Source organism: Sinocyclocheilus anshuiensis, unplaced genomic scaffold, assembly GCF_001515605.1.
Source record: "Sinocyclocheilus anshuiensis isolate Anshui unplaced genomic scaffold, SAMN03320099.WGS_v1.1 scaffold2013, whole genome shotgun sequence".
NCBI lineage: Eukaryota > Metazoa > Chordata > Actinopteri > Cypriniformes > Cyprinidae > Sinocyclocheilus > Sinocyclocheilus anshuiensis.
The window spans coordinates 363,704-388,820 of record NW_015536629.1 but is presented as its reverse complement, the minus strand read 5'-3'; the positions used below and the strand labels follow the sequence as shown (position 1 = coordinate 388,820).

The window sequence follows — 25,117 nt, the reverse complement described above, 5'->3', positions numbered from 1 at the left end:
GCCTAAAAAGGCATAACCAAAGTAAATTGCATGCTGTTCTTGAACCATTTGGAGTATATGCATGGTTTTGTCTCTTTTGAAAGGTGTCACTCTGTGGTTTGTTCCTAAACAGAACAGAATAGAACATTGAACACACTGAAAAGGAAAAAAAAACCAACATTCCGCTTACATTTCTTTTTGTAAACAGATACCTGCAGACAGGGCCGTCGCAAGGGGGGTGCGGGGGGGGGGTGGGGGGGGGATGGGGGGGGAGGGGGGTCGCTATAGTATGCAACTTTAACACGCATCTGATCGATTGTGATGCCGTGCTCACTGACATACTTGCGCACGAATCACGGTCACGCACACGCACACGCTCATAAGAATTGTAAGATCTACTGCATAATAATTCACATATCATACAAAATTGCGTTGCAGCAAATCCTTAAAATTTTAAGGTATTCAGAACAGAGCAACATAAAAATCAGAAAATATAAGCAGCTACACAGTTATAGGACAAAGTTTTACATATATGCCATTATAATTTGTGTTTTATTTTGTACGGAATTATAAAATAAACCGCAAATTGTATTAGCATTCCTTCTTCAGACAGACATGGTTTTGTTTACATTCTCGCTCTCAAGTCAGCTGGAACACAATGAGCGTGTTAAACACGCATTTGGTTAGACTAGAGGACTGCGGCTCTCTAGGACCGAACTTGCCTACCCCTGGACTAGAGCATTCTGAAGTTGACTTGTTGATGAAATTTAGATACTGTGAGTTGGATCACAGTATAAGGTAATGTTGTTGTTTTTTCTTCTGTCATGGCTGTGACCATTCCCTTATTATGTGCTGTTACACTGGCAACAGCAGCCTTTAATCACAACAAGGCATGTGGGAGATTAAACTCTCTGAGAACTTCACAGCGGCACAGAATCACTGGGTGTTCCACCATAGGTAATGTGGATTAGGCTTCTGTTATTTACATGACAAATGACAGGAAACAAACTTAAGTCTTTAATTTTTACATGAAGATAAGTATAATAAAAGTTGCTTTTGGCGAATCACATCTGAAACGTTATAATGCTAAATTGCTACATAGGCCTCATAAAGAGTAAACCTACAAATAGACTCTGAATTTGAAAGGTCAAATGTCACCTGTGGCCCCCAACATCTCACAGTAGTTTTTCAGTAGTATGAAGATCATTTTAAGATTCTTTTCAACAAGGCTGTTTGTGTTTAGATATATTGAAGGTTCGATATGTGATCTGCTCAGAGGAATTTTCTTTTTTAAATAGTGTGCAGGGAAAGCAGGTAGTGATATGGATATGGTGTAACAGAAAGTAAGGAAGGGACAGAAAGTGTAAAGAAAGATAAGGAGATAGAGGGACAAATATATTGTGAGACAGAGAGAGGCTGTCTGCAGCACACAAAATATTAGTCATCAGCCATTCATATTCGAGGACACAGGAACTGACTGTTGTTAATGCTCTCCCAATAAAACCAATAGTTGCTGATATTTTTTTCTCCTGCTATGTGAGCTGCAGGCATTCCTACATGTAAATGTATTCCTGTGATCTCAATTATGAGTGACATTTAGTGTTTATTCTTCTGCAACAACACTTTGAATTGCCACTTGAATATTAGAATGGGTTTGTTTGTTAATTTTCTACTATTAATGAGATTTTGCCTCTGCAACAATATTTGAACCCTTATTTATGAGCGATCAATTTTGTTTTGTTAACATTTTAAATCTCTTTCTCGCTACAGTAATGTAATCCCACACCCCTTATCTAGGATTCCTCAAAAAAGACCAGAAACACAATCTTGCAAGGAATGCAAGTAAGTATGCAAAGGTGCAAACTTGCTTAGATAACACTTCACAGCATATAACACCTGTACTTTTTTCATTTTATGTTACCTTCGTATTTTCATTTAATTTAATAAGTTCAGTCATATTAGAAGTAATATAATGATATCAGTTTTTTGTCTCTTAATTCATTGTTCATGTTTACATTTCAGTCATTTCTCTTATAGAATTAAACAATTAAATCTGACACATTTTGAGATAATTTTTTTTTTAAACAAATTCATTTTAAAATACAAAATAATATCATTTTATGTTTCTCATAAAGCATATGTTTGTGAATCACCACAGTATGTCATTTCTGTTTGTATGCGTTTAATTCTTTCAGAGACAGTGTATTAATTGCCAAGGCACTGGAAAACTACTCAGACAAATGGAAAAAACACGAGGCAAACTTGAAAAGATTCAGGTAAAACAGTAGCCCAAAGCGGACCATGGGATGTTCTCTTTATTAGGTTAAACTGAGACATCTGTGGCAAAGCTTTGCTGGATAAGAATAAAAGTAGTGTTCTGTTGATTATGGATCATATAAACCAGACAAATACCCTGTAGAAATGCTTACTTAATTCGCCCAAAAATGAAAACTATTATCAAAAGATCTGTTCCTTTGAGGTTCAATTTTATGTCTTTATCACACAAAAACATATTGGGATTTTCTGGCCAATAAACTCTATGGCTTCTTTTTGTCTATTTGTTAGATTTTCACATAACTGCAACACATCAGACTGAGCGTCTGTTTCCTTCCAGGTCATTAATGAGTAGCAAATGCCATGCTGTGTCAAAGGCTGTGGTCACACAGAATAACACCCCACTCGGGTCAAATGTTATTTATGATGGAGAGAGGAGAAAGCCGCTTCAGGTGACACAAGCCCTGTTCAACATTTTGGCTAAGGTAGCGTACCAGCATTAAAATTTTGGGTGAATTACTGTATGGTTTGTCTAATGAATTTGGAGTTACAGTGTGTGTGTGTTTGTAGGAGCAGCCCTTTGGAAATGCAACATGGGAGTCATGTGCCGTGGTGGGGAATGGAGGTATTCTGGCCAATAGCAGCTGTGGAGAAGAAATAAATTCAGCCCAGTTTGTCATTCGGTCTGTATCAGATCAAACCATCTTACCTATTGGCCAGATTAATGTCAAAATGATCAGAATAATATTGGTGGCACGATAATTATCCATGTTTTTTATGCTACTAAATGTAGGTACAAGCCTTAATATAGGGCATAATGGCGCCTCTCTCATTCTATTTCCTATCAGCAACAATGCCTAATGCTGGCCTAATCAATCTCTGTCCACCCCTACATTTCAGATGTAACCTTCCGCCACTGGATAAGGGATATGAGAAAGATGTGGGCAAAAAAACCAACCTGGTGACTGCAAATCCCAGCATCCTCCATGAGAAGTAAGTGATTGGCTGTAGTGACAAATAAAATGTAATTCTGTTTAGACAAAGAATCAGATTTCTTGCTGCTATAAATGCAGCAGTGCCTATCATGAACAGGATGAACGATTGTCAATCCGTGATTTAAACTCACTCAAAGAAGGGGTTTCCAATCATTTTTCTATGCAATTTGTTATGTGGACAGATGAATTACTGTGATTCTGGGTACTGGGCGATATATCAGATATGGTGTGTCGCAAGTGTATTTTTCTCCGATGCGGACGGACAGTGTACTTGCTCTTAATCTCGTACTCAGTGGCGGCGCATCATCACCGACTTTTATGAGCCGGTTCTTTACAGTGAATCAAAACCTAAAGCTCCACCAGCCATTGATTACAGAACAATAATGACTCTAATGAGCAGCTAGTGAATTGAAAACGTATAGCACGAACAGTGTAGTCCAATTACCGACAGAATGACTCAAATGAGTCGGTTCTGTTAATTGAATCAAACATATAGAAGTGAATTTAGATTAATTAGGACACTTTTCCCCATCGAAATTAGTGGCTTACAGCTGTGAGAACATGTCGCTACTGACTGGTTGTTCATGACAACGTGTAGCTGAATATAGACCTACACATATTCTCTTTGTCAGTAGTATTTTATGAATATCAATGCATGAATGTTAACCACATTAAAAGTAGTTTTTCAACATTTTATAGTAGATAATTTGCTAGGTAACGGCCAACATTATAATTTTCAAACCGATTATAATCACTGAATTCCAAAATCGCATCCATTGATATAAAATCAGCAGAAAAACGTAGGTAATATAAAATAAAAAATCATATCTTAGCTCGAGAGTTTGTCATCCCCCCAAACACACAAATTTGCGCATGATTGCAAATGTTTTTACTTATCAGAAAAATATTGCTTTTGAGTCATAACATTTAAAGTTATTAAATTATCATAAAACACTTGAAATACTTCAAATGTAATCATTTTAATAAACTGATTGAAAATGTTTCTTTATTTCTCATACCGGCTTTAACCTTTAACAAATTTCCTGAAAAAAATGTATGAAAAGTTATAAATATAGCATATATTATGAACTTATAAATACGGTGTTGTTGTTTTGTAGTTAAGGCCAATTATTAGACTGCATTTATACCACCTCTAAAATGTTTGAGAAAAGTCTTTAAAAAGTTTCTGTAAACACAACTTGCAAGAATAGTTTTAACGTATTTATTATTGATATTATCTTTGGCAATGGAATTGCATTTCTTTTTTCACAGATATTTATTCCTTACTAAACATAAGTACTACACACATTGTTAATGATCTGGAATAATTGAGAGGAATATTCAGGCTTTTCTTTCTCCACCTCTTCTTTTACAGGTACAGTGGACTGATGGAGCGCCGTCGTCCATTTGTGGAAAGCCTTCGTCCTTATGGACAAGCCTTATTGCTGTTGCCAGCTTTCTCCTACGGTCACAACACACCTGTATCCTTGCGTGCCTTTTACACACTGGAGGACTTTGGCAGCAACAGCCCTCTGCCCGTTTTCCTGAATCCGGAATACTTGAGGAGGTTGTCAAAGTTTTGGCGTGAGCAAGGCCTTAACTCAGTTCGACCCAGCACAGGACTCATCGTGGCCAGCTTAGCACTAGAAATCTGTTCAAATGTCCATTTGTATGGTTTTTGGCCTTTCAGTAAACATCCATATGACAGTCAGCCGATCACCAACCATTACTATAATGATCGAGAGAGCAAGAAGAACGTGCATTCGATGCCAAACGAATTTGCACATTTATTGAAACTTCACAAGCAAGGCGTGATTCGCATACACCTTGGCGAGTGTCAACCCACTCACAGTTAAAACATGAGACTGGCTGGAAACTAGGCCTTGCCTGTAATGTACTGTACACCCAGGGCTGTCACTAGGAATTCTGGGGGGACTACAACAGGCCACCTGGATAGGTGTCTGGAAAGACACAGCTGTGAATGTGAATGCGGACTGAATTTATATAACCTATATTGCTGTGCACATTTGCTCAAAGAAGCAGCCATGACCATGCACAACAAAATCATGTTTTTTAAGTTATTTTGAGATAATATTGCACACAAAAATAGCTGAAAACGAATGTAATTATTTTAGCCTTGGTAAACTGTGAAATAATTTAATTAGGAAAATGACTCCTAGCAGCACCCCTAAACACTCACTAAGCAGACTTGCCTTAGTCAGCCTTTAACGTGCTCGTTATTGGTGCTCCTCCAGCTCTGTTGCATTCATCACAAGTGCCAGTCTGTCATTTTTAGCAGTTAGTAGCAGTGAATGTGAATTTGATCTCAGGTGTGCAGAAATAGCTAATAGCAGCACTGGATTATAACTCTAGACTGAGTCCAGGACTCAGATCTCAGCTAAGGGATCACAGAAATGTCTGGATGATTGGAAGCACTACACCACATTCACAGTGTGAAACAATAGGAAGCATGGATATGGGTTAGCGTAACTCAGAGTAAGAAGACAAGAGATGTAAAAGCTGACAATAGTGGCAAATTTCAAATGTGCCAATTTTGAATGCCCTACCTGAGCACGGTATGACTTGTACAGCAATCACTGTAAAGTAAATAAAATATGCTTTGAATTATTAATTAAACATATCAATTTGTGTGATTTTATTTCCTTTACCTTTAAACCCAACTTAAACACAATTGTTCTTGTTGTTCTCTCAAATTTACTGATACAGTTTCTGTGATTAAAAGCTCACTGGAGGGGAAGGTTTCAGTGAATAACTGTTTACTACCTGAGCACGGTATGACTTGTACAGCAATCACTGTAAAGTAAATAAAATATGCTTTGAATTATTAATTAAACATATCAATTTGTGTGATTTTATTTCCTTTACCTTTAAACCCAACTTAAACACAATTGTTCTTGTTGTTCTCTCAAATTTACTGATAGTTTCAGTGATTAAAAGCTCACTGGAGGGGAAGGTTTCAGTGAATAACTGTTTAAATTGCTGTTTGTCACTCAAAGCTAAGACTTATAAAGATATAATATAGTTCATGAGTCATATGGACTACTTTTATTGTACTTTCATTGTGAATTTAGTTCTTTGAAAACTCCAGTCCCCATTCATTATAATAATAATAAAAGGAGTAAACGGTACATTATCAAAAAGAAAAAATGAATACCAAAACATGAATTTAGACACGAGTAAATGATGTCAAAATATTCATTTCTGGGTGAAATATTCCTTTGAATCTTCAGCACATATACATTTAAAATATTTATTAATTATTATTAGACTCATTTGATCCAGTCTTAATTTGCTTCTGTCAAAATATTGTACAAAGTAAACTCCTGCTGACTCTTTCCATTTGAAGGGGAATAAACATTGAGACATTCAGGGATAGACTGATGACAGTGAGTTGGCCAGTAGAAAGGCTTTTTGCGGTCACTTGTTGTCACTGGAGCTTGTTATGATAGAACAGCTTGGCAGTTTGTGCCTTCTGAAATTCCTCTGCGTGTGAATAAAAGTAGGTGTTGACAGATGGGCCCGTAATATATAAAAATGTACCATCAAACTACAACGGACAAAAAAGAAGTGGAAGCCCATTCTTTTGAAAAGTTTATACAGTTAGTGATCTAGATAAAGTCATTGATGAGCTGTCTTTGCAAAACAACTATAAAGAACAAAGAACTATACATTTTATGAAAACAAGCAGTTTTGTTAATACGGTTAATACTGTTTGCTGCTGATAAATTGGCTTTTGAATCATTTGTTCAATTAATACACGTAAATGTACACTATGCACAAAACTAACAAAAATAATCACTAATTAACTATTTAAAGGGATAGTTCATCTGAAAATTTAAATTATGTTATAAGTCACCCTCGTATTTCCAAACCTGTATGACTTTCTTTATTCTGTGAAACACAAAAGAAGAGCTGTTGTCCTTATAATGAAAGTCAATAGGGTCAACAGAGCACTGGACCCCATTGACCTTAACTATATGGTCAAAACTTTTTAAAAATAAATTATTTTGTGTTCCACAAAAGAAAGATATTTTGAGGTGAACCATCCATGTAATATTTGGATCTTTGTCCCCCCACCCCCGCCCGCATCTCTCATTTGTCTGACAAGGAATGTGGTTGGGAACCCCTTGTCTACAACTATGAAACATATATCTGTTTGACCAAAGGTGAGATACCTTCTGCCCCCTTCTTCCAATATTATCTCTCATCCTGAGCCTTGTGCTCTTTTGTCTGTGTTTTCAATTTGCTGTCAATTCTGCGACCCTACAGAGGATAAGCGGTTTGGAGAATGGATACATGGCGTACACTTTTGTTTTTTGAAACGTTCCGCAAGCTGTTCTGTACACACTCGGGGGATTCCGCTCATGTTGGCCCAGCGACCCGTTTTTTTCTGCATCTGTGTTACACCCTTATTGTTCCCATTGGGAACTACATTTGACAGTATTTTTTTTTCTCCCTTGATCTGTTTATGGTTCATGAGCCTATCTGATGCCTTATGGAATGCATTCTGAGAGTGAACCTGCTCAGACCAATTCCAAGAAACGGTTGATGTTCTGGACATGAGTTAGAGCAACAAACGTGGCAAACACATCATCTGTCAAAAATATGCTGAAAAATTACTCCTTTGATGAACAAAGAAACAATTGACACAGGTGCCTTTAAATGCCAAATATACATATTCTCTCTCAGACACAGCATTCCCATTTATTTCATTTTATTAACGAAATAGCTCTGAACATGCATTTCCAAATCCATAGAGAGGGTTCTCCAAAATTGGAAATAACTGTACATCGCTGTACTATCCAGCTTGGCACATTAAAAGCATTTTTTTTCTCCCTCATTTTCAAACACAGTGATAACATTTATAGAAACACATACCAGTCAGGACAAACAAAGGTCATATTAAACACATTAGGGTTTAAAGTGGCCTGATGATAACCAGGAAAGGGCAATAAATAATAGAAACACATGCTTCCACATTCACACACGCTCGTCAGTAAAATGCCATCAGACTTCACTGTGGCCTGCTGAGAAGACTTGTTTTCAAAGCGATGTGTCAAACTCTGAAGTAAAGTAGCTTACTACTTCAGTTTCTTTCTCAGACAGCTGACAAAAGTACAAGAGAGGATTTTCTTGAGAATCGCCTCGGCTAACCCCAACTCCGCAAACGCTCACACAATAAACGTAAACACACGCAGTGGTGCTCAGATGTGGGGCAGAGGGGTCTCTTATACTCACTCCATCTGGAGTGCTCCAATATACAGCTGTTACAAACTCCAACACACATCCACACAGAAAAGGTCAAAGTAGTTACATAGCAGAATCCTTTTTATTTAGAGTTTTCCATTGGAAAGAGCGCCTTGGAAATTCCCCTAAAACATTCCTATTTTCGTATTCGATTATGACTATGAAAAAAAGGATTCATTGAGCACACTGGGAAATGTATTTGCACTGGTTGACTACATCACATAGTTTGTTTTGCTACTATTAAAGGCAGCAAAATCATAAAAAATCCTACAAAACCTATTTTGTAATAAATCATACGGGCACTGTTGAATAGAATTCCATGTCTTAAAAAAGCTAATAAAAAAGAAGCCAAATCGATGTTTAAAAATACAAACAAGTCAAGTCTCGATTAGAAACCACAAATCTAATGCCACAATCTTCAGCATCAATAAATACTGCTGAAATGCTGATATGTAAAGGGTTTTTTCTTTTCTTTAATTCATTAATCAAATATTAGTCACATGCACTCATGCAATCACTCCTCCAGAGCCTCGTCCTCAGCTACACGCAAGCGCACACACGCAGGCACACACAATAGTGTTCTATGGCGTGTTTTCCTCAGTCCGCATGACTGCATAGTAGCTCGATGTCTTTGTGACAAACAGTATTTGGTCTCCCATGGCAATCGTCACAAATGGAAACATCCTACATAAAGGCAAACGTCTCACAAGTTGGAATGTGGCAGTAAGAGAGAATGGAAGACTCTTCACAGTGTGTGAATCTGTTTGTGTGTAACTTAGATATTTACATAGCATGATCTGAAGAGTGTCACTGTTAAACTCACAACCTCCATTTGAACCAAGTTAGACCTGCTACTTGGTTTGGCTATATCAAGTCTGTTAGAACCAGAGGATGTTCCCATAAATACATGTTCACAAGAGCAATAGCAACAATACACAGTGACTTTCTGACAATTCAGTCTGAAAGAAAATTAATTTAATATGCACCTAAACGTACAGGATTCCCACACTTTATGAGCAATGCATTTCCATGATTTCCCCCCTTAACTTATTGATTCATAATTCAATTACTGGATAAAGTTTTTTATAATTTCATAATGGCTGAACTCACAAAGAGTAATTTCTATCTAAAGAAATAACCAAGAAAACTGAGCACTGAAATTAATTTACTTTTAACTGACTTTCCTTTTTTATTATTTGTATTAATTTCCGCTTTTTCAGGTCTGGCAATCACACTTTTAAAAATCCATGTTATTTCCAGGACCGTGGGGACCCTGTACATATTTATATGGCTGATAAGACTAGACTGCAAATGCTTTCTTCACCAGTAGGGGATAGTACAAGAACAGAGTAGGAAGTGGATCCATCAACGGAATATCCCAAGTCTTGGTGGCTTGAAATACTACAGAGATCTCAAAACTATGAGAATCTCTACAACTGAAAGACACTGTACTGCTTCCTCAAACACCCATAGCTATGAAAAAAATTGCACTGGATGTGTTTGTGTGTTTGTAAATATAGATTTACAGCTTATTTCACAGGACTGTTTGTTGGGTCTGGAAGACCACAGTGTACCACCACAGCATTGGTGTATCATTGCATTTTTATAGCTTGGCATTGTGATGCAAAAGTTATTGTTTAACACTGGAAAAAGGAAGACAGCTGGTTTGGAATCGAATTGTAGTGTCATCACTCTCCCGAAATAATCCGATAGGAAGACTTTCTCAACTCACTGAATAGTTCCAACTTTGAAAACGGATGGGTATTTCTGGATTATGAGGGAATGTTCTTAGAGCTCAACATAATCTTGAGTGCACAAGATTATTTTAGGAAGATCAAGAAATAGTAAGAAAAAAATCCATCTCATTCTTGGAGTTTCTTTAAGGCACTGAAAGCACTTCAAAAAGATATACAGCATTTTTCCAATCGTGTATGCGCAGTCTTTGTAATCTGTGGGATACACAGGACATTTTGTGTCTAAAAGAACTTGCAGAATTGGATGATAGTGTGCACCACTGAGTGTAATGTTCAGGTGTGCGTGCAAATGTCAGATCCAGACAGATGGTTTGCCTTCTCCTGACTTGCTGCTGCTGCTGCTGCTGCTGCTGCTGCTCCCAGCGCTTCCAGATTTTCCATGCTTGGACCGCTGCTTTCGCTCCTTCTGTGGTGCTGTGGTGATGTTGCTCTGAGGCTTCTCGTCTATGTCATTGGTGTCGTTCATCTCGTCGTGGTTATTGCTAGCATGGTGCTGCAAGGTATAGGCTTGAATCGCTGCCTCTAACTGTATCACATCTTTGTTGATGGGAGGCGGTCTCGCCTCACCTGCAGATGGGAAGTTGTCCTCATTGGAGCCGTACTGCTGCTGCTCCTCCTGTGCGATGTTGGCTCGGTTCTGCTTGCATGCCATCTTGGCATTGCTCAGGTCTGTGTACGGCATTGTCTCGGGCTTCACCACGATGTTGTAACCTGGTGGTGCAGAAGGGGTGTTCCAGGAGAAGGGATAACCAACATAGTCTGCTTCTCGTACGCCGCCCACAACGCCGCCTCCGGGTTCCCCCTCGCTGAGTGAAGGCCCACCTACTCCGACAGACACACCCCCTGCCGCAAGCAAGCCAAGCTGGTACTCATCATCGGTGGCTGATTCGTTTCGTTTGCGCAGTGCATCACGGAGAGTTCCCACTCCGAGGTGAATCATTTCCCACAGGTTTAGCAGCAGGCAAAGGCAGCTGACACCGTACATGATTCGGAGGAAGATGGTCTTTTCGGTGGGGCGTGAGATGAAGCAGTCCACATGGTGTGGGCAGGGTTTATCTGAGCACACGAAGATTGGTTCCACGCGAAAGCCGTACAACAGGTACTGTCCCGCCAGAAAGCCCGCCTCCAATGCGGAGCGCGTCAGCAGCTGTAGCACATACACTCGCATCAGACCATCATCTCGTATACGCCGGCGCCCATCATGGCGCACTTTGGGTTTGGGTCGCGGTGGCACCAACTCACGACTCGTGTTGTCTATCTCAGGCACTTCGTAGATCATGGGGTCGTCCTCGCGTTCCTCTTCCGCATCCTCATGTCCTGGCCGGTACTGCCGTGCACCAAAGTACATCTTTCTCGGTCTGCGCTGAGTGTATCCGCCCCCTGCTGAGTCACTTGCGGCTGGAGCACCGGCCCCCATGCCGCCCCGCAATTCCTCGTTGTGGGAGATCTTATTGGCCGCGTAGCCCATATAGAGCAGAGAGGGCATGGCGGACAGGATGATCTGAAAGACCCAGAATCGCACGTGCGAGAGCGGCGCGAAGGCATCGTAGCAGACGTTCTCACATCCTGGCTGGCCCGAGTTGCAGACAAACTTACTCTGCTCATCATAGTATATGGATTCGCCGCCCACCGCAGTCAGTACGATACGGAAGACAACTAGCGCAGTGAGCCAGAGTTTCCCCACCGATGTGGAGTGGTGCTGGATCTCCTCCAGCAGACGTGTCAGGAAGCTCCAGCTCATGACGTCTGATGACAACGGGGCAGACAGCGTCCCACACTGCACAGCTCACAGACTCTGTGGACAAACACAGAGAGTTTCAAATTAAAATGTCATACCTTAAAACAATTACATACAGTATGTGAAGCATAATTATAATATTTTTAGTGCAGTTTTTGATGTGCATTGACACTTAATAAAAAAATAGTGTGACTTTTCATAAAAATGTCTCAATATGGTAGACGTAGGAATGAAAGTCCCATCTTTCAATTAAAATAGCCAGTCAAACGAACCAGATCTTTTAGCTATTAAGCTATGAAGGAAAAATGTATGATACAGCTATTGTCAATTACTGATTTTTCATTGTCATTTTAGTGATGATTTGACATGTTATTGAAACATTGTTCTGGATATTCAGGTCTGTCATTTTTTAATTAGATATCTGTATATGCATGATTAGAAATATGAATCAAAGACAACTTGAAACTTGAAAGAAAAAAAAGGCAAAAGGCTTCTTTGAACACTCTAGGGATGTGACAATAATTATTTTCATTTCATGCATGAAAACCAATAAATGGCCACTATTACAATTACTATTTTTCTAAATAAAATATTAAAAACTAAAATCAACTGTTTTTAAATGCTACATTTCAGGCCTCACAACATTAAAGTATACAGTATGAAATATAGATTTTCATTTTGAGATTAGCTGAAAATTATATTTAACAGTGTATAAAATGAAAGTGTTTTTAAAAAATAACTTAGTGAACATTAGATGACAACAAAGATAAACAAATGAAGGAAATTAGCTTTATTAAATATCCAATCATTTTATATCCAAAATGAAAAAGAAAAAAAAAACAACAACTGATAACAGATATGGTACCAGTATATACCAATATTCATCTATATATAGTTCATTGTGTATTCTGCTAGATATATTGCTCGATAAAAGGTCAACCTAGTGTTAATAGACTCAATGAATGGAACTCTCTCTTTCAAACACACATACGCAGACACAATTACCTTGATCAGTGAGCCTGAACCACACAAATCTTCCCTGAGGGAGAACAGCAGTAGTGAGCGGGTGAGTGTGTGACCTCTCTGGTTTGTCTCTGCTTGTTCTGCTTTTTTTTATTTTTTATTAATGCTTTGTATTTCTTCTTCCAATAAAGCAGGTATTGATTGTTATGACCATATTAGGCCACATCTGAGCAAAGACAAAGAAGACATTATCATAATATCTCATATAATATCTTATAATATGTGCCCAAGTATATAGTATGCATGTTTGAGAGAACAGAATAGACTAATTTATTTCTTCTCAAAGGTCACCGTTATCCAGCTCAACAGGACCAGAGGGTCCAGGGCTTTCCTGTTGCTCCTGCCCATAAGAGGATCTCAGTAGTGGGCATGCGCTCATGTGTACTTGCCCTTCACCTTTAATCTGTGTCTCATTATGCTGGTAGAGGAACTAGGGGTGAGGAACATAAGACTTAGAATGTGACTCATATGTAGGCACACTAACGAAGTACACACACATACTCAAAATACAAAAGACGTCGAGAAAATGAGAAGGATCCACTGGTCACTCTGAAGCATCTGTCCTTGAATGACTGCTGTCGCTGTTATGCCCCCATCATCTCACCATCACTCATTTATTTCTCTTTCTCTATCATGCTCTCTCTCTCAAGGTTGAAATAGCACTCACTCCCAAAGGGAATAAAGGACTTTGTTTTGTATCTGTGACTGTTAAACACTCTCACTCACACACAGGCTTTGGCCACAGGGATTCAACTAACAACCATAAAATAATATTAAAATGTTCCTGTGTGTGTTTTTGACATGCTCGAACAAAATAAAGCGTGCCTCAGCATTAGTACTGTGTCACTTTTATGATATGTCAAAGGACTCTCTGGGGCAAGACAACCCTTTTGGTTTCATGCCAAGTAAAACGAAAAAAAAAAAAAAATCTGTTATGCTTTAATTCATAACATTACTTAATGAGAGCTAAGAGTTATTTAATGTAAAAACAAAACAATTAGCATCACAGAAGACAGATAAAATTAAATACTCAAATACAGAGTTCTGGCATGAAACTCTAGATGGCGCAGTCCGATAGGTCTAACTCAATCTGACCTAATGACATCATTATCACATGGCAGAGCTGATTGGTTCTCTCCTGTATCGGTAGCCTGTATCCTGTAAATATATGACTAGTGCTTGCCGTAGCAGTGCAGCTTGATTCAGAAACCCTCCACCTTCCCCAGCTCCACCTGTATAGATCTGCTATGCGGTGATTCATGTATGCTATATGGGGGTTATTTCATGTATGTTATATTTGCAGCAGCAATATTTCTTACATGCTCGCAACAGCATGTTGTGGATGGATTGGCAGTAGCAAGTCTCTGTACTTGCTCTGCCGCAGCAGCAGCAGCAGCGTAGCAGATCTATTCCGCCAAGACCAAATACATTAACATTGTCATGTACATTACCATGCCAATCCCTCCGAGAGTTGTCATGACAAAATTACATTTTAACAAAAACTCATAAGAGCTACTGTACACACTACATAATGAATAATAATCATCACCAGACCATGGGCGGTGCTAGGGAGGGGCTAGCAGGTGCTTCAGCACCCCCAAGAAAGACAAAAGCACCCCCACAGATTTTTTCCTGGAATCAATTATATACATGCTATAGCCTATTGTATTTAATAATTATGAAAACAAAAACAAAAAACATTTGACTCCTTACACATGCATAACTCGTGCAATGCAATAACGACGTGATTTGCAACTGTCCCACTTTTCGTAATGTCATTATAGCATTTTATTTAAAAAATGGAGCGCTTCCTTGTGCTAAGTAGGCCTGCCCCCGACTAAAGATTTTTCTAGTCAACTAGTCGCACAATATATTAAATTGATTATTATAATAATACATTAACCATCCTTTAATATATAGGCAGGCGTATTAGGCTATAGCCTATTCCGCGCTCAAGCTCACGCATCAAGCAATTGCCTCAAAGCACTGGCAAAGTGATTATGAACGTGTCGGGGGGGGGGAAAGAAGACATTTTAATGATTTATTAATAAACTAGTACTTTCTGAGTCAGTGTCGGGTGCAAAGATGAAGTTGCCGAATGCCGACTCTGACTTGCCATCTCCACATGGACGTGCCTTTAATAGAAATGCACCTTTTCATACGGACTACAAAATTAAAGAATATTACAAAATAGAGTGGGTAAGTTTTCCTTATATTTATTTTATTATTTGCATAAAAAATAATAATAACCTGTTTTGGTTATATTTACTATTAATTGCAGGACTCCAGACTGCGACCATTTTTTCTGCCTGTGTGACTACATTTTGTGAGCAGTCGCACTGGCGCGACCATCGCGTTGTTCAACTCATAAGCGCTGCCATTTCTGTTGCATATGAGAAACACCAAACGGCAACTCGTTTGAACTGCGCAGCGCTTAGAGTGTAGAGCCTGGTTTATACTCGCCGCGTCAGCAGGAGCGCAAAGGTGCACGCAACAAAAATGATGTGAATATTGAGGAAACAATGGATTGTTTTCACGCTGAAGTAAAGTAAAAGACCGCTTCTTAAACCAGAGAAGGTGAACATGTTGGTATTCTTGTGGGGAAACACAACCGTCACCGGGAGCAAGTTCAGTTTTACTTTTCTTTTTGTTTTAATTTTATCTTTGCTGTTTACCTCACGTTATGCTATGGAGGCTCTCTTGAATTATATACATTTTTTATTTGATTCCTCAGTGTTTGCTAAACGTTCTAATTTATTAGTCATTATATAATAGACTACAGCATGTAGTGTATGCCATGCCTCGTGACTCGTCTTATTCGTTTTTGTTAATAAAAGTTTTGTAAGTTAGTTTGTCATTGTATCTTACTGTTTTATTGTTGTTGTGCTTTTTAATTAAAAATAATATATCAATTTTTTAAGACTAAAACAAAAGGTGAAAGGTGTATAGATGTAAGCAAAACAGACAATTATCTTTTATTGTAAAAGGTGACAAGATCGCGAAATTGAAAGTGAAAGCATCCGAAGCCCGGCTTATAACATAGCAAAAGAGGAACTCCCATTCACAAAATTAAAATCACAAATAATACTACTGATGAAAAAGAACGGCATTTTGAAAAGCTTGTTATCTTTGCTGTTTACCTCACGTTATGCTATGGAGGCTCTCTTTTATTTATTTATTTTTATTTGATTCCTCAGTGTTTGCTAAACGTTCTGTAATTTATGTGGTGTATGCCATATTCGTTTTTTGTTATTAAACGTTTTGTAAGCTAGTTATTAGCTTTATTGTTGTTGTGCTTTTTAATTAAGAATAACAATGAATCCATATTTTGTTTTAGTCTTAAAGTGAACTGTGTGTAGATGTATGCAAGCAAAACAGACAATTATCTTTTCTTGTAAAACTTGACAAGATCGCGAATTTGAAAGTGAAAGCATCCGAAGCCCGGCTTATAACTTGGCAAAAGAGGAACTCCCATTCACAAAATTAAAATCACAAATAATACTACTGATGAAAAAGAACGGGTTGAATGTTAACCATTTTCATTTCCATATAACTATAAACTATGATAAAAGTTAATCAGCATGCGTTGATTAATCCCATGTTGTAGCAAAAAACAAACAAACAAAAAAACATGTGCTCGTGCGACCAATTGAGAAAGTTAGTGCAAAAGAGTGACCAGTGGGAAGAATGAGTCTGGAGCCCTGAATTGCCCAGCTCCCTCAGTCAATGATCTAGCACCCCCTCAGCACCTGCGTTCAAAATTCTCTGGCGCCGCCCCTGCACCAGACATATTTCGATCTATTTCATTTCAAACTTTCGGGGTCCGTAAGCTTTTTTTTTTTTTTTTTAAGAAATGTATACTTTTATTTAACAAGGATGCATTAAATTTATCAAAAGTGTCAGCAAAGACATTTGCAATGTTACAAAAGACCTCTATTCCAAATAAATAATTTTTCGGTTTTCACAAAAATAATAAGCAGCACAACTATTTTCATCATTGATAATAATGTTTCTTGAGCAGCAAATCAGCATATAGATTTCTGAAGGATCATGTAACAATGAAGACTGGAGTAATTCATAATTTGCACATGACGTCACACCCTTATAGGAATGCACACATGGAGGGCAAAACAAGGCTTTCCTCCACTGACCGCCAGTTATTTTTATGAGGATTGCATTAAGTATTAATGTAGTAAGACAGTGATATTTTAAGGCCAAATTCAGTACACACCTTATTGATGATGCATACTTTGTACAGGCAAGCAGATGAACTCAAAATATAAACGCAATGCGCAAAGTTTAATATTAAATGTTTTCCCATAGATAACCATTATAAAGAAAACACAACCATTTAGCGCATTGCATTCATATTCCGAGCTCATCTGCTTGCCTGTATAAAGCATGCATCATCAATAAGGTGTGTACTGAATTTGATCTTTTAATATCACTGTTTTAAAGGCACTTTAAGTGTTTTCACATTAAACATTTTAGAATGTACTGCTGTTTTTAGTGATTGAAATAATGCAGCAGGTGCTTTATATGGATTGCTAATGGCCAAAACTTGCTTTTTGTTCACATATCTTTGTTTTATTCTTTTGAGAGGTGACCTAAATATTTTTGGATTGGAACAGATAAAAAATTGACAGGCTTGTGCTGCAGTTCTATGGATGTTTTGCCCGCCAGGTCTTCGAGCCAGTCACGTGACTGAAAACCATGAATGGCTGCTGAAAATTCTTGCTGAAAATGGATACTTTAAATAGTAATATTATAAAATATTGTAGTGATAAAATATATATTTTTTTCCCTAAACAGAGAACAAGCTCATGCAACACAAAACAAAACATTTTGTCCTGAATACATTCAGGTATTCCTGCAATAATTGTTGATCCTATTTACCGATTAAATCCTGAGTCCCCTGTTACTCATGTGGGTCTCTAGCCTCCACACACACGCTCAGTTCTCATGCCCTGCCCCTTGGCAGGAACAGACAGTGTACAGATTCAGCAAAATGCCCCTGTGACCATGTCAAAGCCAATCTACACCCTTCATCCATGCATCCACACTCCTCTCTCTGTCTGCCATCTCATTTGATTAAAGCAGTGTGTCCCAACCTTTTTTAGCTTAAGTCTCCAAGAGCTCCATTAGTAAGCACCCCTTCACAAATATTCAACCAGGAAATGTGCTCCTTTCATTTAGGGCTGAAAGGATTAGTCGACATTATCGACAACATTGACAATTAAAAATTGTCGACAAATACTGTTGCCAAATAGTCGTTTGATCTCATATGACCTAATGCAGTGGTTCCCAATCCTGGTCCTGGAGAACCCCCAACACTGCATGTTTTTGATGTCTCTCTTATCTGACACACATTTGAGGTCTTGGAGTTGTTACTAATGAGCTGATGAGTTGAATCAGGTTTGTTTTGATTAGGGAGACATCTAAAATGTGCAATGTTGGGGGTTCTCTAGGACCAGGATTGGGAACCACTGACCTGACGTAAGGGCCTGCAATAATGCAGTTTGACAGCCGAACCAGAAACTGCTGAGCGGCATTTGGCTGAATAAATATATGCTGCGCACTTTCCTCTCAATAACGAAATAAACACAACAAAAAATGACAGCAGTGAGAAAACAGCAGTTAAAAAAGCATCTGATTACAGCGATGTGGATCTTTGCAGCAGATCTTTGCACTCCAGTCATGTCATTTATTTATATATCGCTTTATACAATAGATTGCCTTATATCAAGCAGCGTACAGTATTAAACATGAAAAAATAGTGTCAGTAATTCAGTTAGAATTAAAACTTGATTTTCTGTTATAAAGCAGCTGTCAGTGTGGAGCTAATCTTTTTATTAGTAAATGTCAAAAAAAACAAAAAAACAACAACAACAACAACTTATTATTACATTAAAGTGATATTTTGGTTTGCAGAGATTAAAGCTTTAGTTAGCTCAGGACTGATTTGATTATTGTAACCCTATAAGGTATTTTAAGAGAGATTATTAGGAAATAAAGTGTTGTTTGATGTATTTATAAATCTTTCTTTGTATCCTTTTTTTACCACAAGGAGTTGCAAATTGAATCTCGTTGTACAAATCGTGCAATGACAATAAAGTATTCATTCATTCAAATGTTAGGCAGCAATGTTGTGTCATTCAGTTACTTTTTCATATAGCTAATTAACTGGTTAATGAGAATGCTTCTCTTGTCTGTCATCACATTTTGTGTGCCAAAAATATTTATTTGTATTGTAAAAAATAATTGTATAATCGTTGTAATTACATAATCTTAATATAAATTTAAAAAGCTGAAGTGATTACCTTATTTTATTTATTTGTTAGAATATGTATCAATATATTATATAATAATATGTACTCAATATTTGCAACGGTTACACTTTATTTCGATAGTCCACTTTAGACATTCTATTAACTATAAGTAACTTTGTAACTACATGTCAACTAATTCTCATTAATTTGCAACTACATGTCTACTAACTCTCAGAGTAGACTGTTAGGGTAGGTTTAGGGTTAGTAGAATAAGTTGACAAAGAAAGTGTTAGAAGATATTAAGCAGACAGTCTACTAATACTCTACTAACTGCTAGTTGACATGTAGTTGCAAAGTTACTTACTGTTAATAGAATGTCTAAAGTGGACTATCGAAATAAAGTGTTAACTTTGCAACTAATTGCAAAAGCTGACTAATCAATCTAATAACCGTTAGATTCATTGATTATCAAAATAATCATTTGTTGCAGCCCTACTTTCATTGCATAATATAGTGACTATAATTTAGTATTTTCATTAATATTATTACAGGATTAGTTCACAAACATACAAACAAACAAACAAATCATTTGACAGCCCCAATATTACTAAAACTGAAATTTTTAATAACATTATTTTATTGGTTTGGCTGTTTGATTCTGGTTTAATGTTTGATGAAGCCCAAGCATTAAACCAGGAAAGTGTTCCTTCTACCTCATAATATAGTGGATATCAAAGCAAAAATAATGCTAAACATTAAACCAAAAAAAAAAGTGTTCATTTTACCTCATAATATAATGAATATTATTTAGTATTATTACATGAATAGTTCACTCATAAATAAGTAAATAAATAAACAGAAAAAAGAATCCTTTGACAGCCCATGTATTATTAAAACACTAATTTTAACAATACTGTTTTATAGGTTTGGAAAAGCAAAATGAATCTCCTGCCTGGGATTCACTGGTTCACAGCGAACAGTGTCACATAATATAACAAATGCCATGTCTACTGAGACACATAAGGCAAAAGTCCCATCCAGTTCACAGAAATACTTGAAGTCAATTCAGGTCAAACAGCATTGACGTATTTGCCTAAGTCACACAAGAACATGCCGTGAAATTTGTACTCACACATACTCAACATTGTCTTTCCCTGCCTGCTTTTCCTCTTCTCATTTCTATATCCACCTCCTTTCTTCTATTCTGAAGAGCAGCCCTGGAGATCAGAGACCACTGACCTTACAGCAACACCAGAGACCTACACACATATACTGTATGCGCGCACAAAGCGTATGTCGCCATGAAGAATGCGTAAGGGGGAGACTCTCAGAAAAGCGTACAATAGCCCTTTACCCCAAAAACTGGGTCAGAGAGGGTTGTGGTTTGAGGGGGGGAGTGTTATGGTTTTGATGTGGGAGGCTGGGTGGGTTAATATCCCTGACGGCAGGGGAACAGACAATGATGAAGGGAGAACAAGAGAGTAAAGCAAAAATCAGGGTTGATGTTCAGCCTGTAACAAGAAACCAGAAGATTTCCACAACGTCCCTACTCTACACACACACACACACACACACACACACACACACACACACACACACACACACACAAAGACATGCACACTTGTCACAGATAAGTGAGTAAACAATATCTCTCCCATAACCTTATCGCCTACCCCCTCCACTTCCTCTCTAAAGCCCCTCTCTCTCTAGCACTTTCACAGCACACTGCTGGAAGGAAGGGAACTTCTTAATGCTTGCTCTTGTATTCATCTGCCCATCTTTGGTCATGGCTTAAACTAGAGCTTCCAGCAATCTCCAGCGCTCACATTCTTATCCATACCCTGTTTTCTCCCTCGTTCTTATCACTAACCACTCTTTCTTTATGTGTTTCTCTCACAGTAAAGAGTGAGGCGAGATTACAATCGCAGGATTTCACAGCTACGTCCACAGACAGAGGGAAAAAAAATCTCATTAAAATTCGACACACATTCCCCAAGTGCGATAAGGAAACAATCATTTAATGTGACTACATTAGTTTGGGGAGAGAGAGAGAGAGAGGCGTTCTTGCGCTGGAATGTGCAATGAAAACATTTTCCCAGTAATAATGATTTGTTACGGAAGAAGTTTGCTGTAGATTATGGCTTGGGAATCGATGTGAAAGATTTCTCTGTTAAGTCCATATGAAATATGATTAATTAATTTATGACAAAATCTGATAATGGCCTGAGGTATCTTCATTTTATCCTGCACAATAAAGATCTTAGGTTTTTCTCTATCATATAGTCCCTTGTTCTGAGTGCTTGTAACTCTTTGGGTGAATGATCTCTTTAAATCAGAAGCTCCTAAAATAAGCAGATGCAAAAAAACTTTAAAAATAAAATTCAGTTGGTAAGCTAAAAGTTTAAGATCACTTAAAACAATTCTTGCACAGTGTAGAATTGCACAGACAGACAGATATATAAACACAACCACTGTAGTCCAAAACATAAATGATATATATGTATTTATATATATATATATATATATATATATATTTATTAAATTATTCAAAAACTGGAAAAAATACTTTCTGTCTAAAAAAAAATTATAATAATGTGACACCCTGGACCACAAAACCAGTCATAAGGGTCAAAAATATGGTAACTAAAACTAAAATATGGTAACATTTCATTCATTTGCATTTTTTAAATATTACTGACAATATATATATACACACATCTGAACTACACATTGTTATATGATCAACAAACTCATTGTCACTCACTGTAATCTGAATGCAATGGCCATGGTCAGTGTGTCCAATTCACTAAAAAGAACCAACTCAGGAGTAATTTGTGCCAGAAATTTGACTACATTGGTTGTGGTGTAAGTTTTTGATTCAATAACAACTCCGAGTCATTCTGTAATTGAACTACCAAACTACGCTGGTTGCACTGTAGATTAAATAGCAGTGTTGTGGCACCACTGAATAAATAGTTCAGGAGGGATGCACAAATTTTACATTTCTCCGCCAATACTGATACTCAAGAATGACATCTGCCGATACCAATAGTTTGGTTTTCCTAAGGAAAAAAAATCTCTCCCAACTAATACTGTAAACTATACAGGGAACCCTCTCATTTGGTACATTATTATGATATTACAGGTTAAAATTAACAGAGCCCAAACTATTATTCAACTGCTAATTTTCAGATATAATAAATCACACTCAAATAAAAACTAATATGTTTATATACAACTCAATTGCTCATAAGGTAGTTTTTATAAAAACTTGACTTCATGACAGATTTATTCAAACGTACATATATAATTAACAGTAAGTAAGCTGCCCTATAGAGTTTTATAACGAACTAACGAACTGTGAACACTGGATAACTTTTTTCCTGAGGTAAATGCATCTTTAAGTGACATTGTTCACAAGCTGTTTTATTGACGTTATGCTGCGGTTGAAACATTGACTGAGTGATTACATGAGACATGAAAGATTTCAGCAAGTTATAATGTATATTTCTCCATGTTCATGCATGTTTATTTCACGATATAACTTTATAAAATCAACCTGTCATCAATCACGCAACATGTAAGAGCATCAAAACTTCATTTATTGTTTAAATGTTGTGATAAAATGCATAGAATTTGAGAGCTAAGACTTGAACTATCAGATTCAGAAGTAACAAAGCTCTTTGCAATACTGGATGGGAGGTGCGCTAATGCGTTATCATGTTAACTTCCTATACACAAAAGACATTTTCTTCACACGAGTTGCAGTCGTGCACTACCTATTATGTCTATAATCCACAGCACACAGCAGTTAATCATATAAAGCGTCTTGCAGCTAAATTAGAGGCAGTATGTTAAAAGTTTAGTGCCTAATTATAGACCATCAGTGTATTCAATAAGTTGCAGTCGTGCACTACCTATTATGTCTATAATCCACAGCACACAGCAGTTAATCATATAAAGTGTCTTGCAGCTAAATTAGAGGCAGTATGTTAAAAGTTTAGTGCCTAATTATAGACCATCAGTGTATTCAATCATCAAATATTAATTTAATGATTAATTTAAAACATTAACGTACATGCAGAAAAACACTACAGACTTTCTCTTTTATGTATGCAAGAGGCAAATTATTTTATAATGATTTTTGTCAAAGATTTCAAACATGAATTTCAATTTCAATCTTATTTATTTATTTATTTATTTATTTTTGCTGTGCTTACAACCAGTTTGTTTATCAAACTAATGAAATTCTTCTTTACATACCACTGAAAACGTACAATAATGCTATGTTAGTCTTTATAATATTCGGATAAAATAAGACACTTTGTAATTGCTTGCATTATTTTTTTATATGATCTGCCTGCATCTCATACTAGTTTGTTATTAACATAAGGTTTTACATTTTTAATAATGATAGATGATTAACCTTAAAGGGATAGTTCACTCAACAATGAAAATCTTGTCAGGTCATACAAGATGTATGCAACTTTTTTTTCTTCAGTAGAACAGTAAAGATGATTTTTGGATGACCTGAGGGTGAGTAAATGAACAGCAAATTTTCATTTTTGAGTGAACTATCGCTTTAAGTGTCCCAACCAATGCAACTTCCGCCCAAAAAGACTGTATTGTGCATGAAATTGTCCCAAAGATTTATTCAAAAACACTGAGATATTCAGGCCCGAAAAACTCCAAATTAGCTTTTTTGGCTAGATTTATTTCCAAATCACATCAACCCTTTTGTTCATCGAGTATATTAAGGCCTTTATACTCAGGAGTAAACACACACACACACTCTCTCTCTCTCTCTTGCGCCCTCTCTAACACACAGATGCGTGCAAACAATAATTTCTGTCATACATCACAGTCAGTTTCAAACTTTTAGAAATTCATCAAAAAATGACGGTTAGAAAGTCAAAGATGTCATCTCAACATTTATTGATGACTTTAAAAGAAATAAATGGTAACCCTTCACAGAAAACGTTCTTTACATTTAAACACTATGAAATGAGGTGAGATATTATGTACATGTTGACTATAGCAGGCACCTCCACACTGAAACTAGAAGATTAATCAAAACACCTTCAGGGGAAACATAGCTGTTGATTACATCATGAAAACACATTATAAATGGCAATGTTTGAGTCAGCTAAATGCATTTTTCTTCAAGGAAGACTGTTTTTCATACTGACACCCTGACCGCTTTGATTACAGAGGCTTTTAGGCAAAAAATACACACATAAGAGATTCAATTATAAAGGTGTTAAAGGGGTCATATGATGCTATTTTAAAGATCATTATTTTGTGTATTTGGTGTAACAGAATATGTTGACATGCTTTAATGTTCAAAAAACACATTATTTTTCAAATACTGTACATTATTGTAGGTCCTCTATGCCCCGCCTCTCTCAAACGCATCGTTTTCAACAAAGCCCCCTCCTTTGACAAGCGCAGTCTGCTCTGATTGGCCAGCTGACCCAGTGCACTGTGATTGGCCGAACACCACAAGCACGCGTCAGAAATGTAACGCCCCTTACCATAATCGTGAGCTTCAGCTGTAAAAGTAAATATCAAGACAGTTAAAGGGGTCATATGATGCTTTTTTAAAGATAATTATTTTGTGTATTTGGTTTAACAGAATATGTTGACATGCTTTAATGTGCAAAAAACACATTATTTTTCAAATACTGTACATTATTGTAGGTCCTATATGCCCCGCCTCTCTCAAACGCTTCGTTTTCTACAAAGTCCCTCCTTCCGACAAGCGCAGTCTGCTCTGATTGGCCAGCTGACCCAGTGCATTGTGATTGGCCGAACACC

At 37.2% G+C, this 25,117-nt stretch overlaps 2 protein-coding genes across 5 annotated transcripts in view; one reads left to right on the top strand and one right to left on the bottom strand.

Moving 5' to 3' along the window:
- Nucleotides 1-5,924, top strand: part of LOC107653491 (alpha-2,8-sialyltransferase 8F-like) — a 7,655-nt gene extending 1,731 nt beyond the window's left edge. Inside the window, exons 2-7 of one of the 2 annotated variants that reach the window (XM_016440223.1) lie at nucleotides 1,750-1,821; nucleotides 2,175-2,255; nucleotides 2,594-2,738; nucleotides 2,824-2,936; nucleotides 3,154-3,246; nucleotides 4,624-5,924. In XM_016440223.1, the coding sequence (XP_016295709.1) occupies nucleotides 1,750-1,821; nucleotides 2,175-2,255; nucleotides 2,594-2,738; nucleotides 2,824-2,936; nucleotides 3,154-3,246; nucleotides 4,624-5,104 (985 nt within the window). In that variant the 3' untranslated portion in view covers nucleotides 5,105-5,924. Of the gene's footprint in view, nucleotides 1-1,749; nucleotides 1,836-2,174; nucleotides 2,256-2,593; nucleotides 2,739-2,823; nucleotides 2,937-3,153; nucleotides 3,247-4,623 lie in introns of those variants that run through there. The other variant, XM_016440231.1, reaches the window with a different exon arrangement.
- Nucleotides 5,925-9,783: 3,859 nt separating this feature from the next.
- Nucleotides 9,784-25,117, bottom strand: part of LOC107653474 (gap junction gamma-1 protein-like) — a 34,884-nt gene continuing 19,550 nt past the window's right edge. For 2 of the 3 annotated variants that reach the window (XM_016440196.1, XM_016440211.1), the window contains exon 2: nucleotides 9,784-12,065. In XM_016440196.1, the coding sequence (XP_016295682.1) occupies nucleotides 10,563-12,011 (1,449 nt within the window). In that variant the 5' untranslated portion in view covers nucleotides 12,012-12,065 and the 3' untranslated portion in view covers nucleotides 9,784-10,562. Of the gene's footprint in view, nucleotides 12,066-20,432; nucleotides 20,547-25,117 lie in introns of those variants that run through there. The other variant, XM_016440203.1, reaches the window with a different exon arrangement.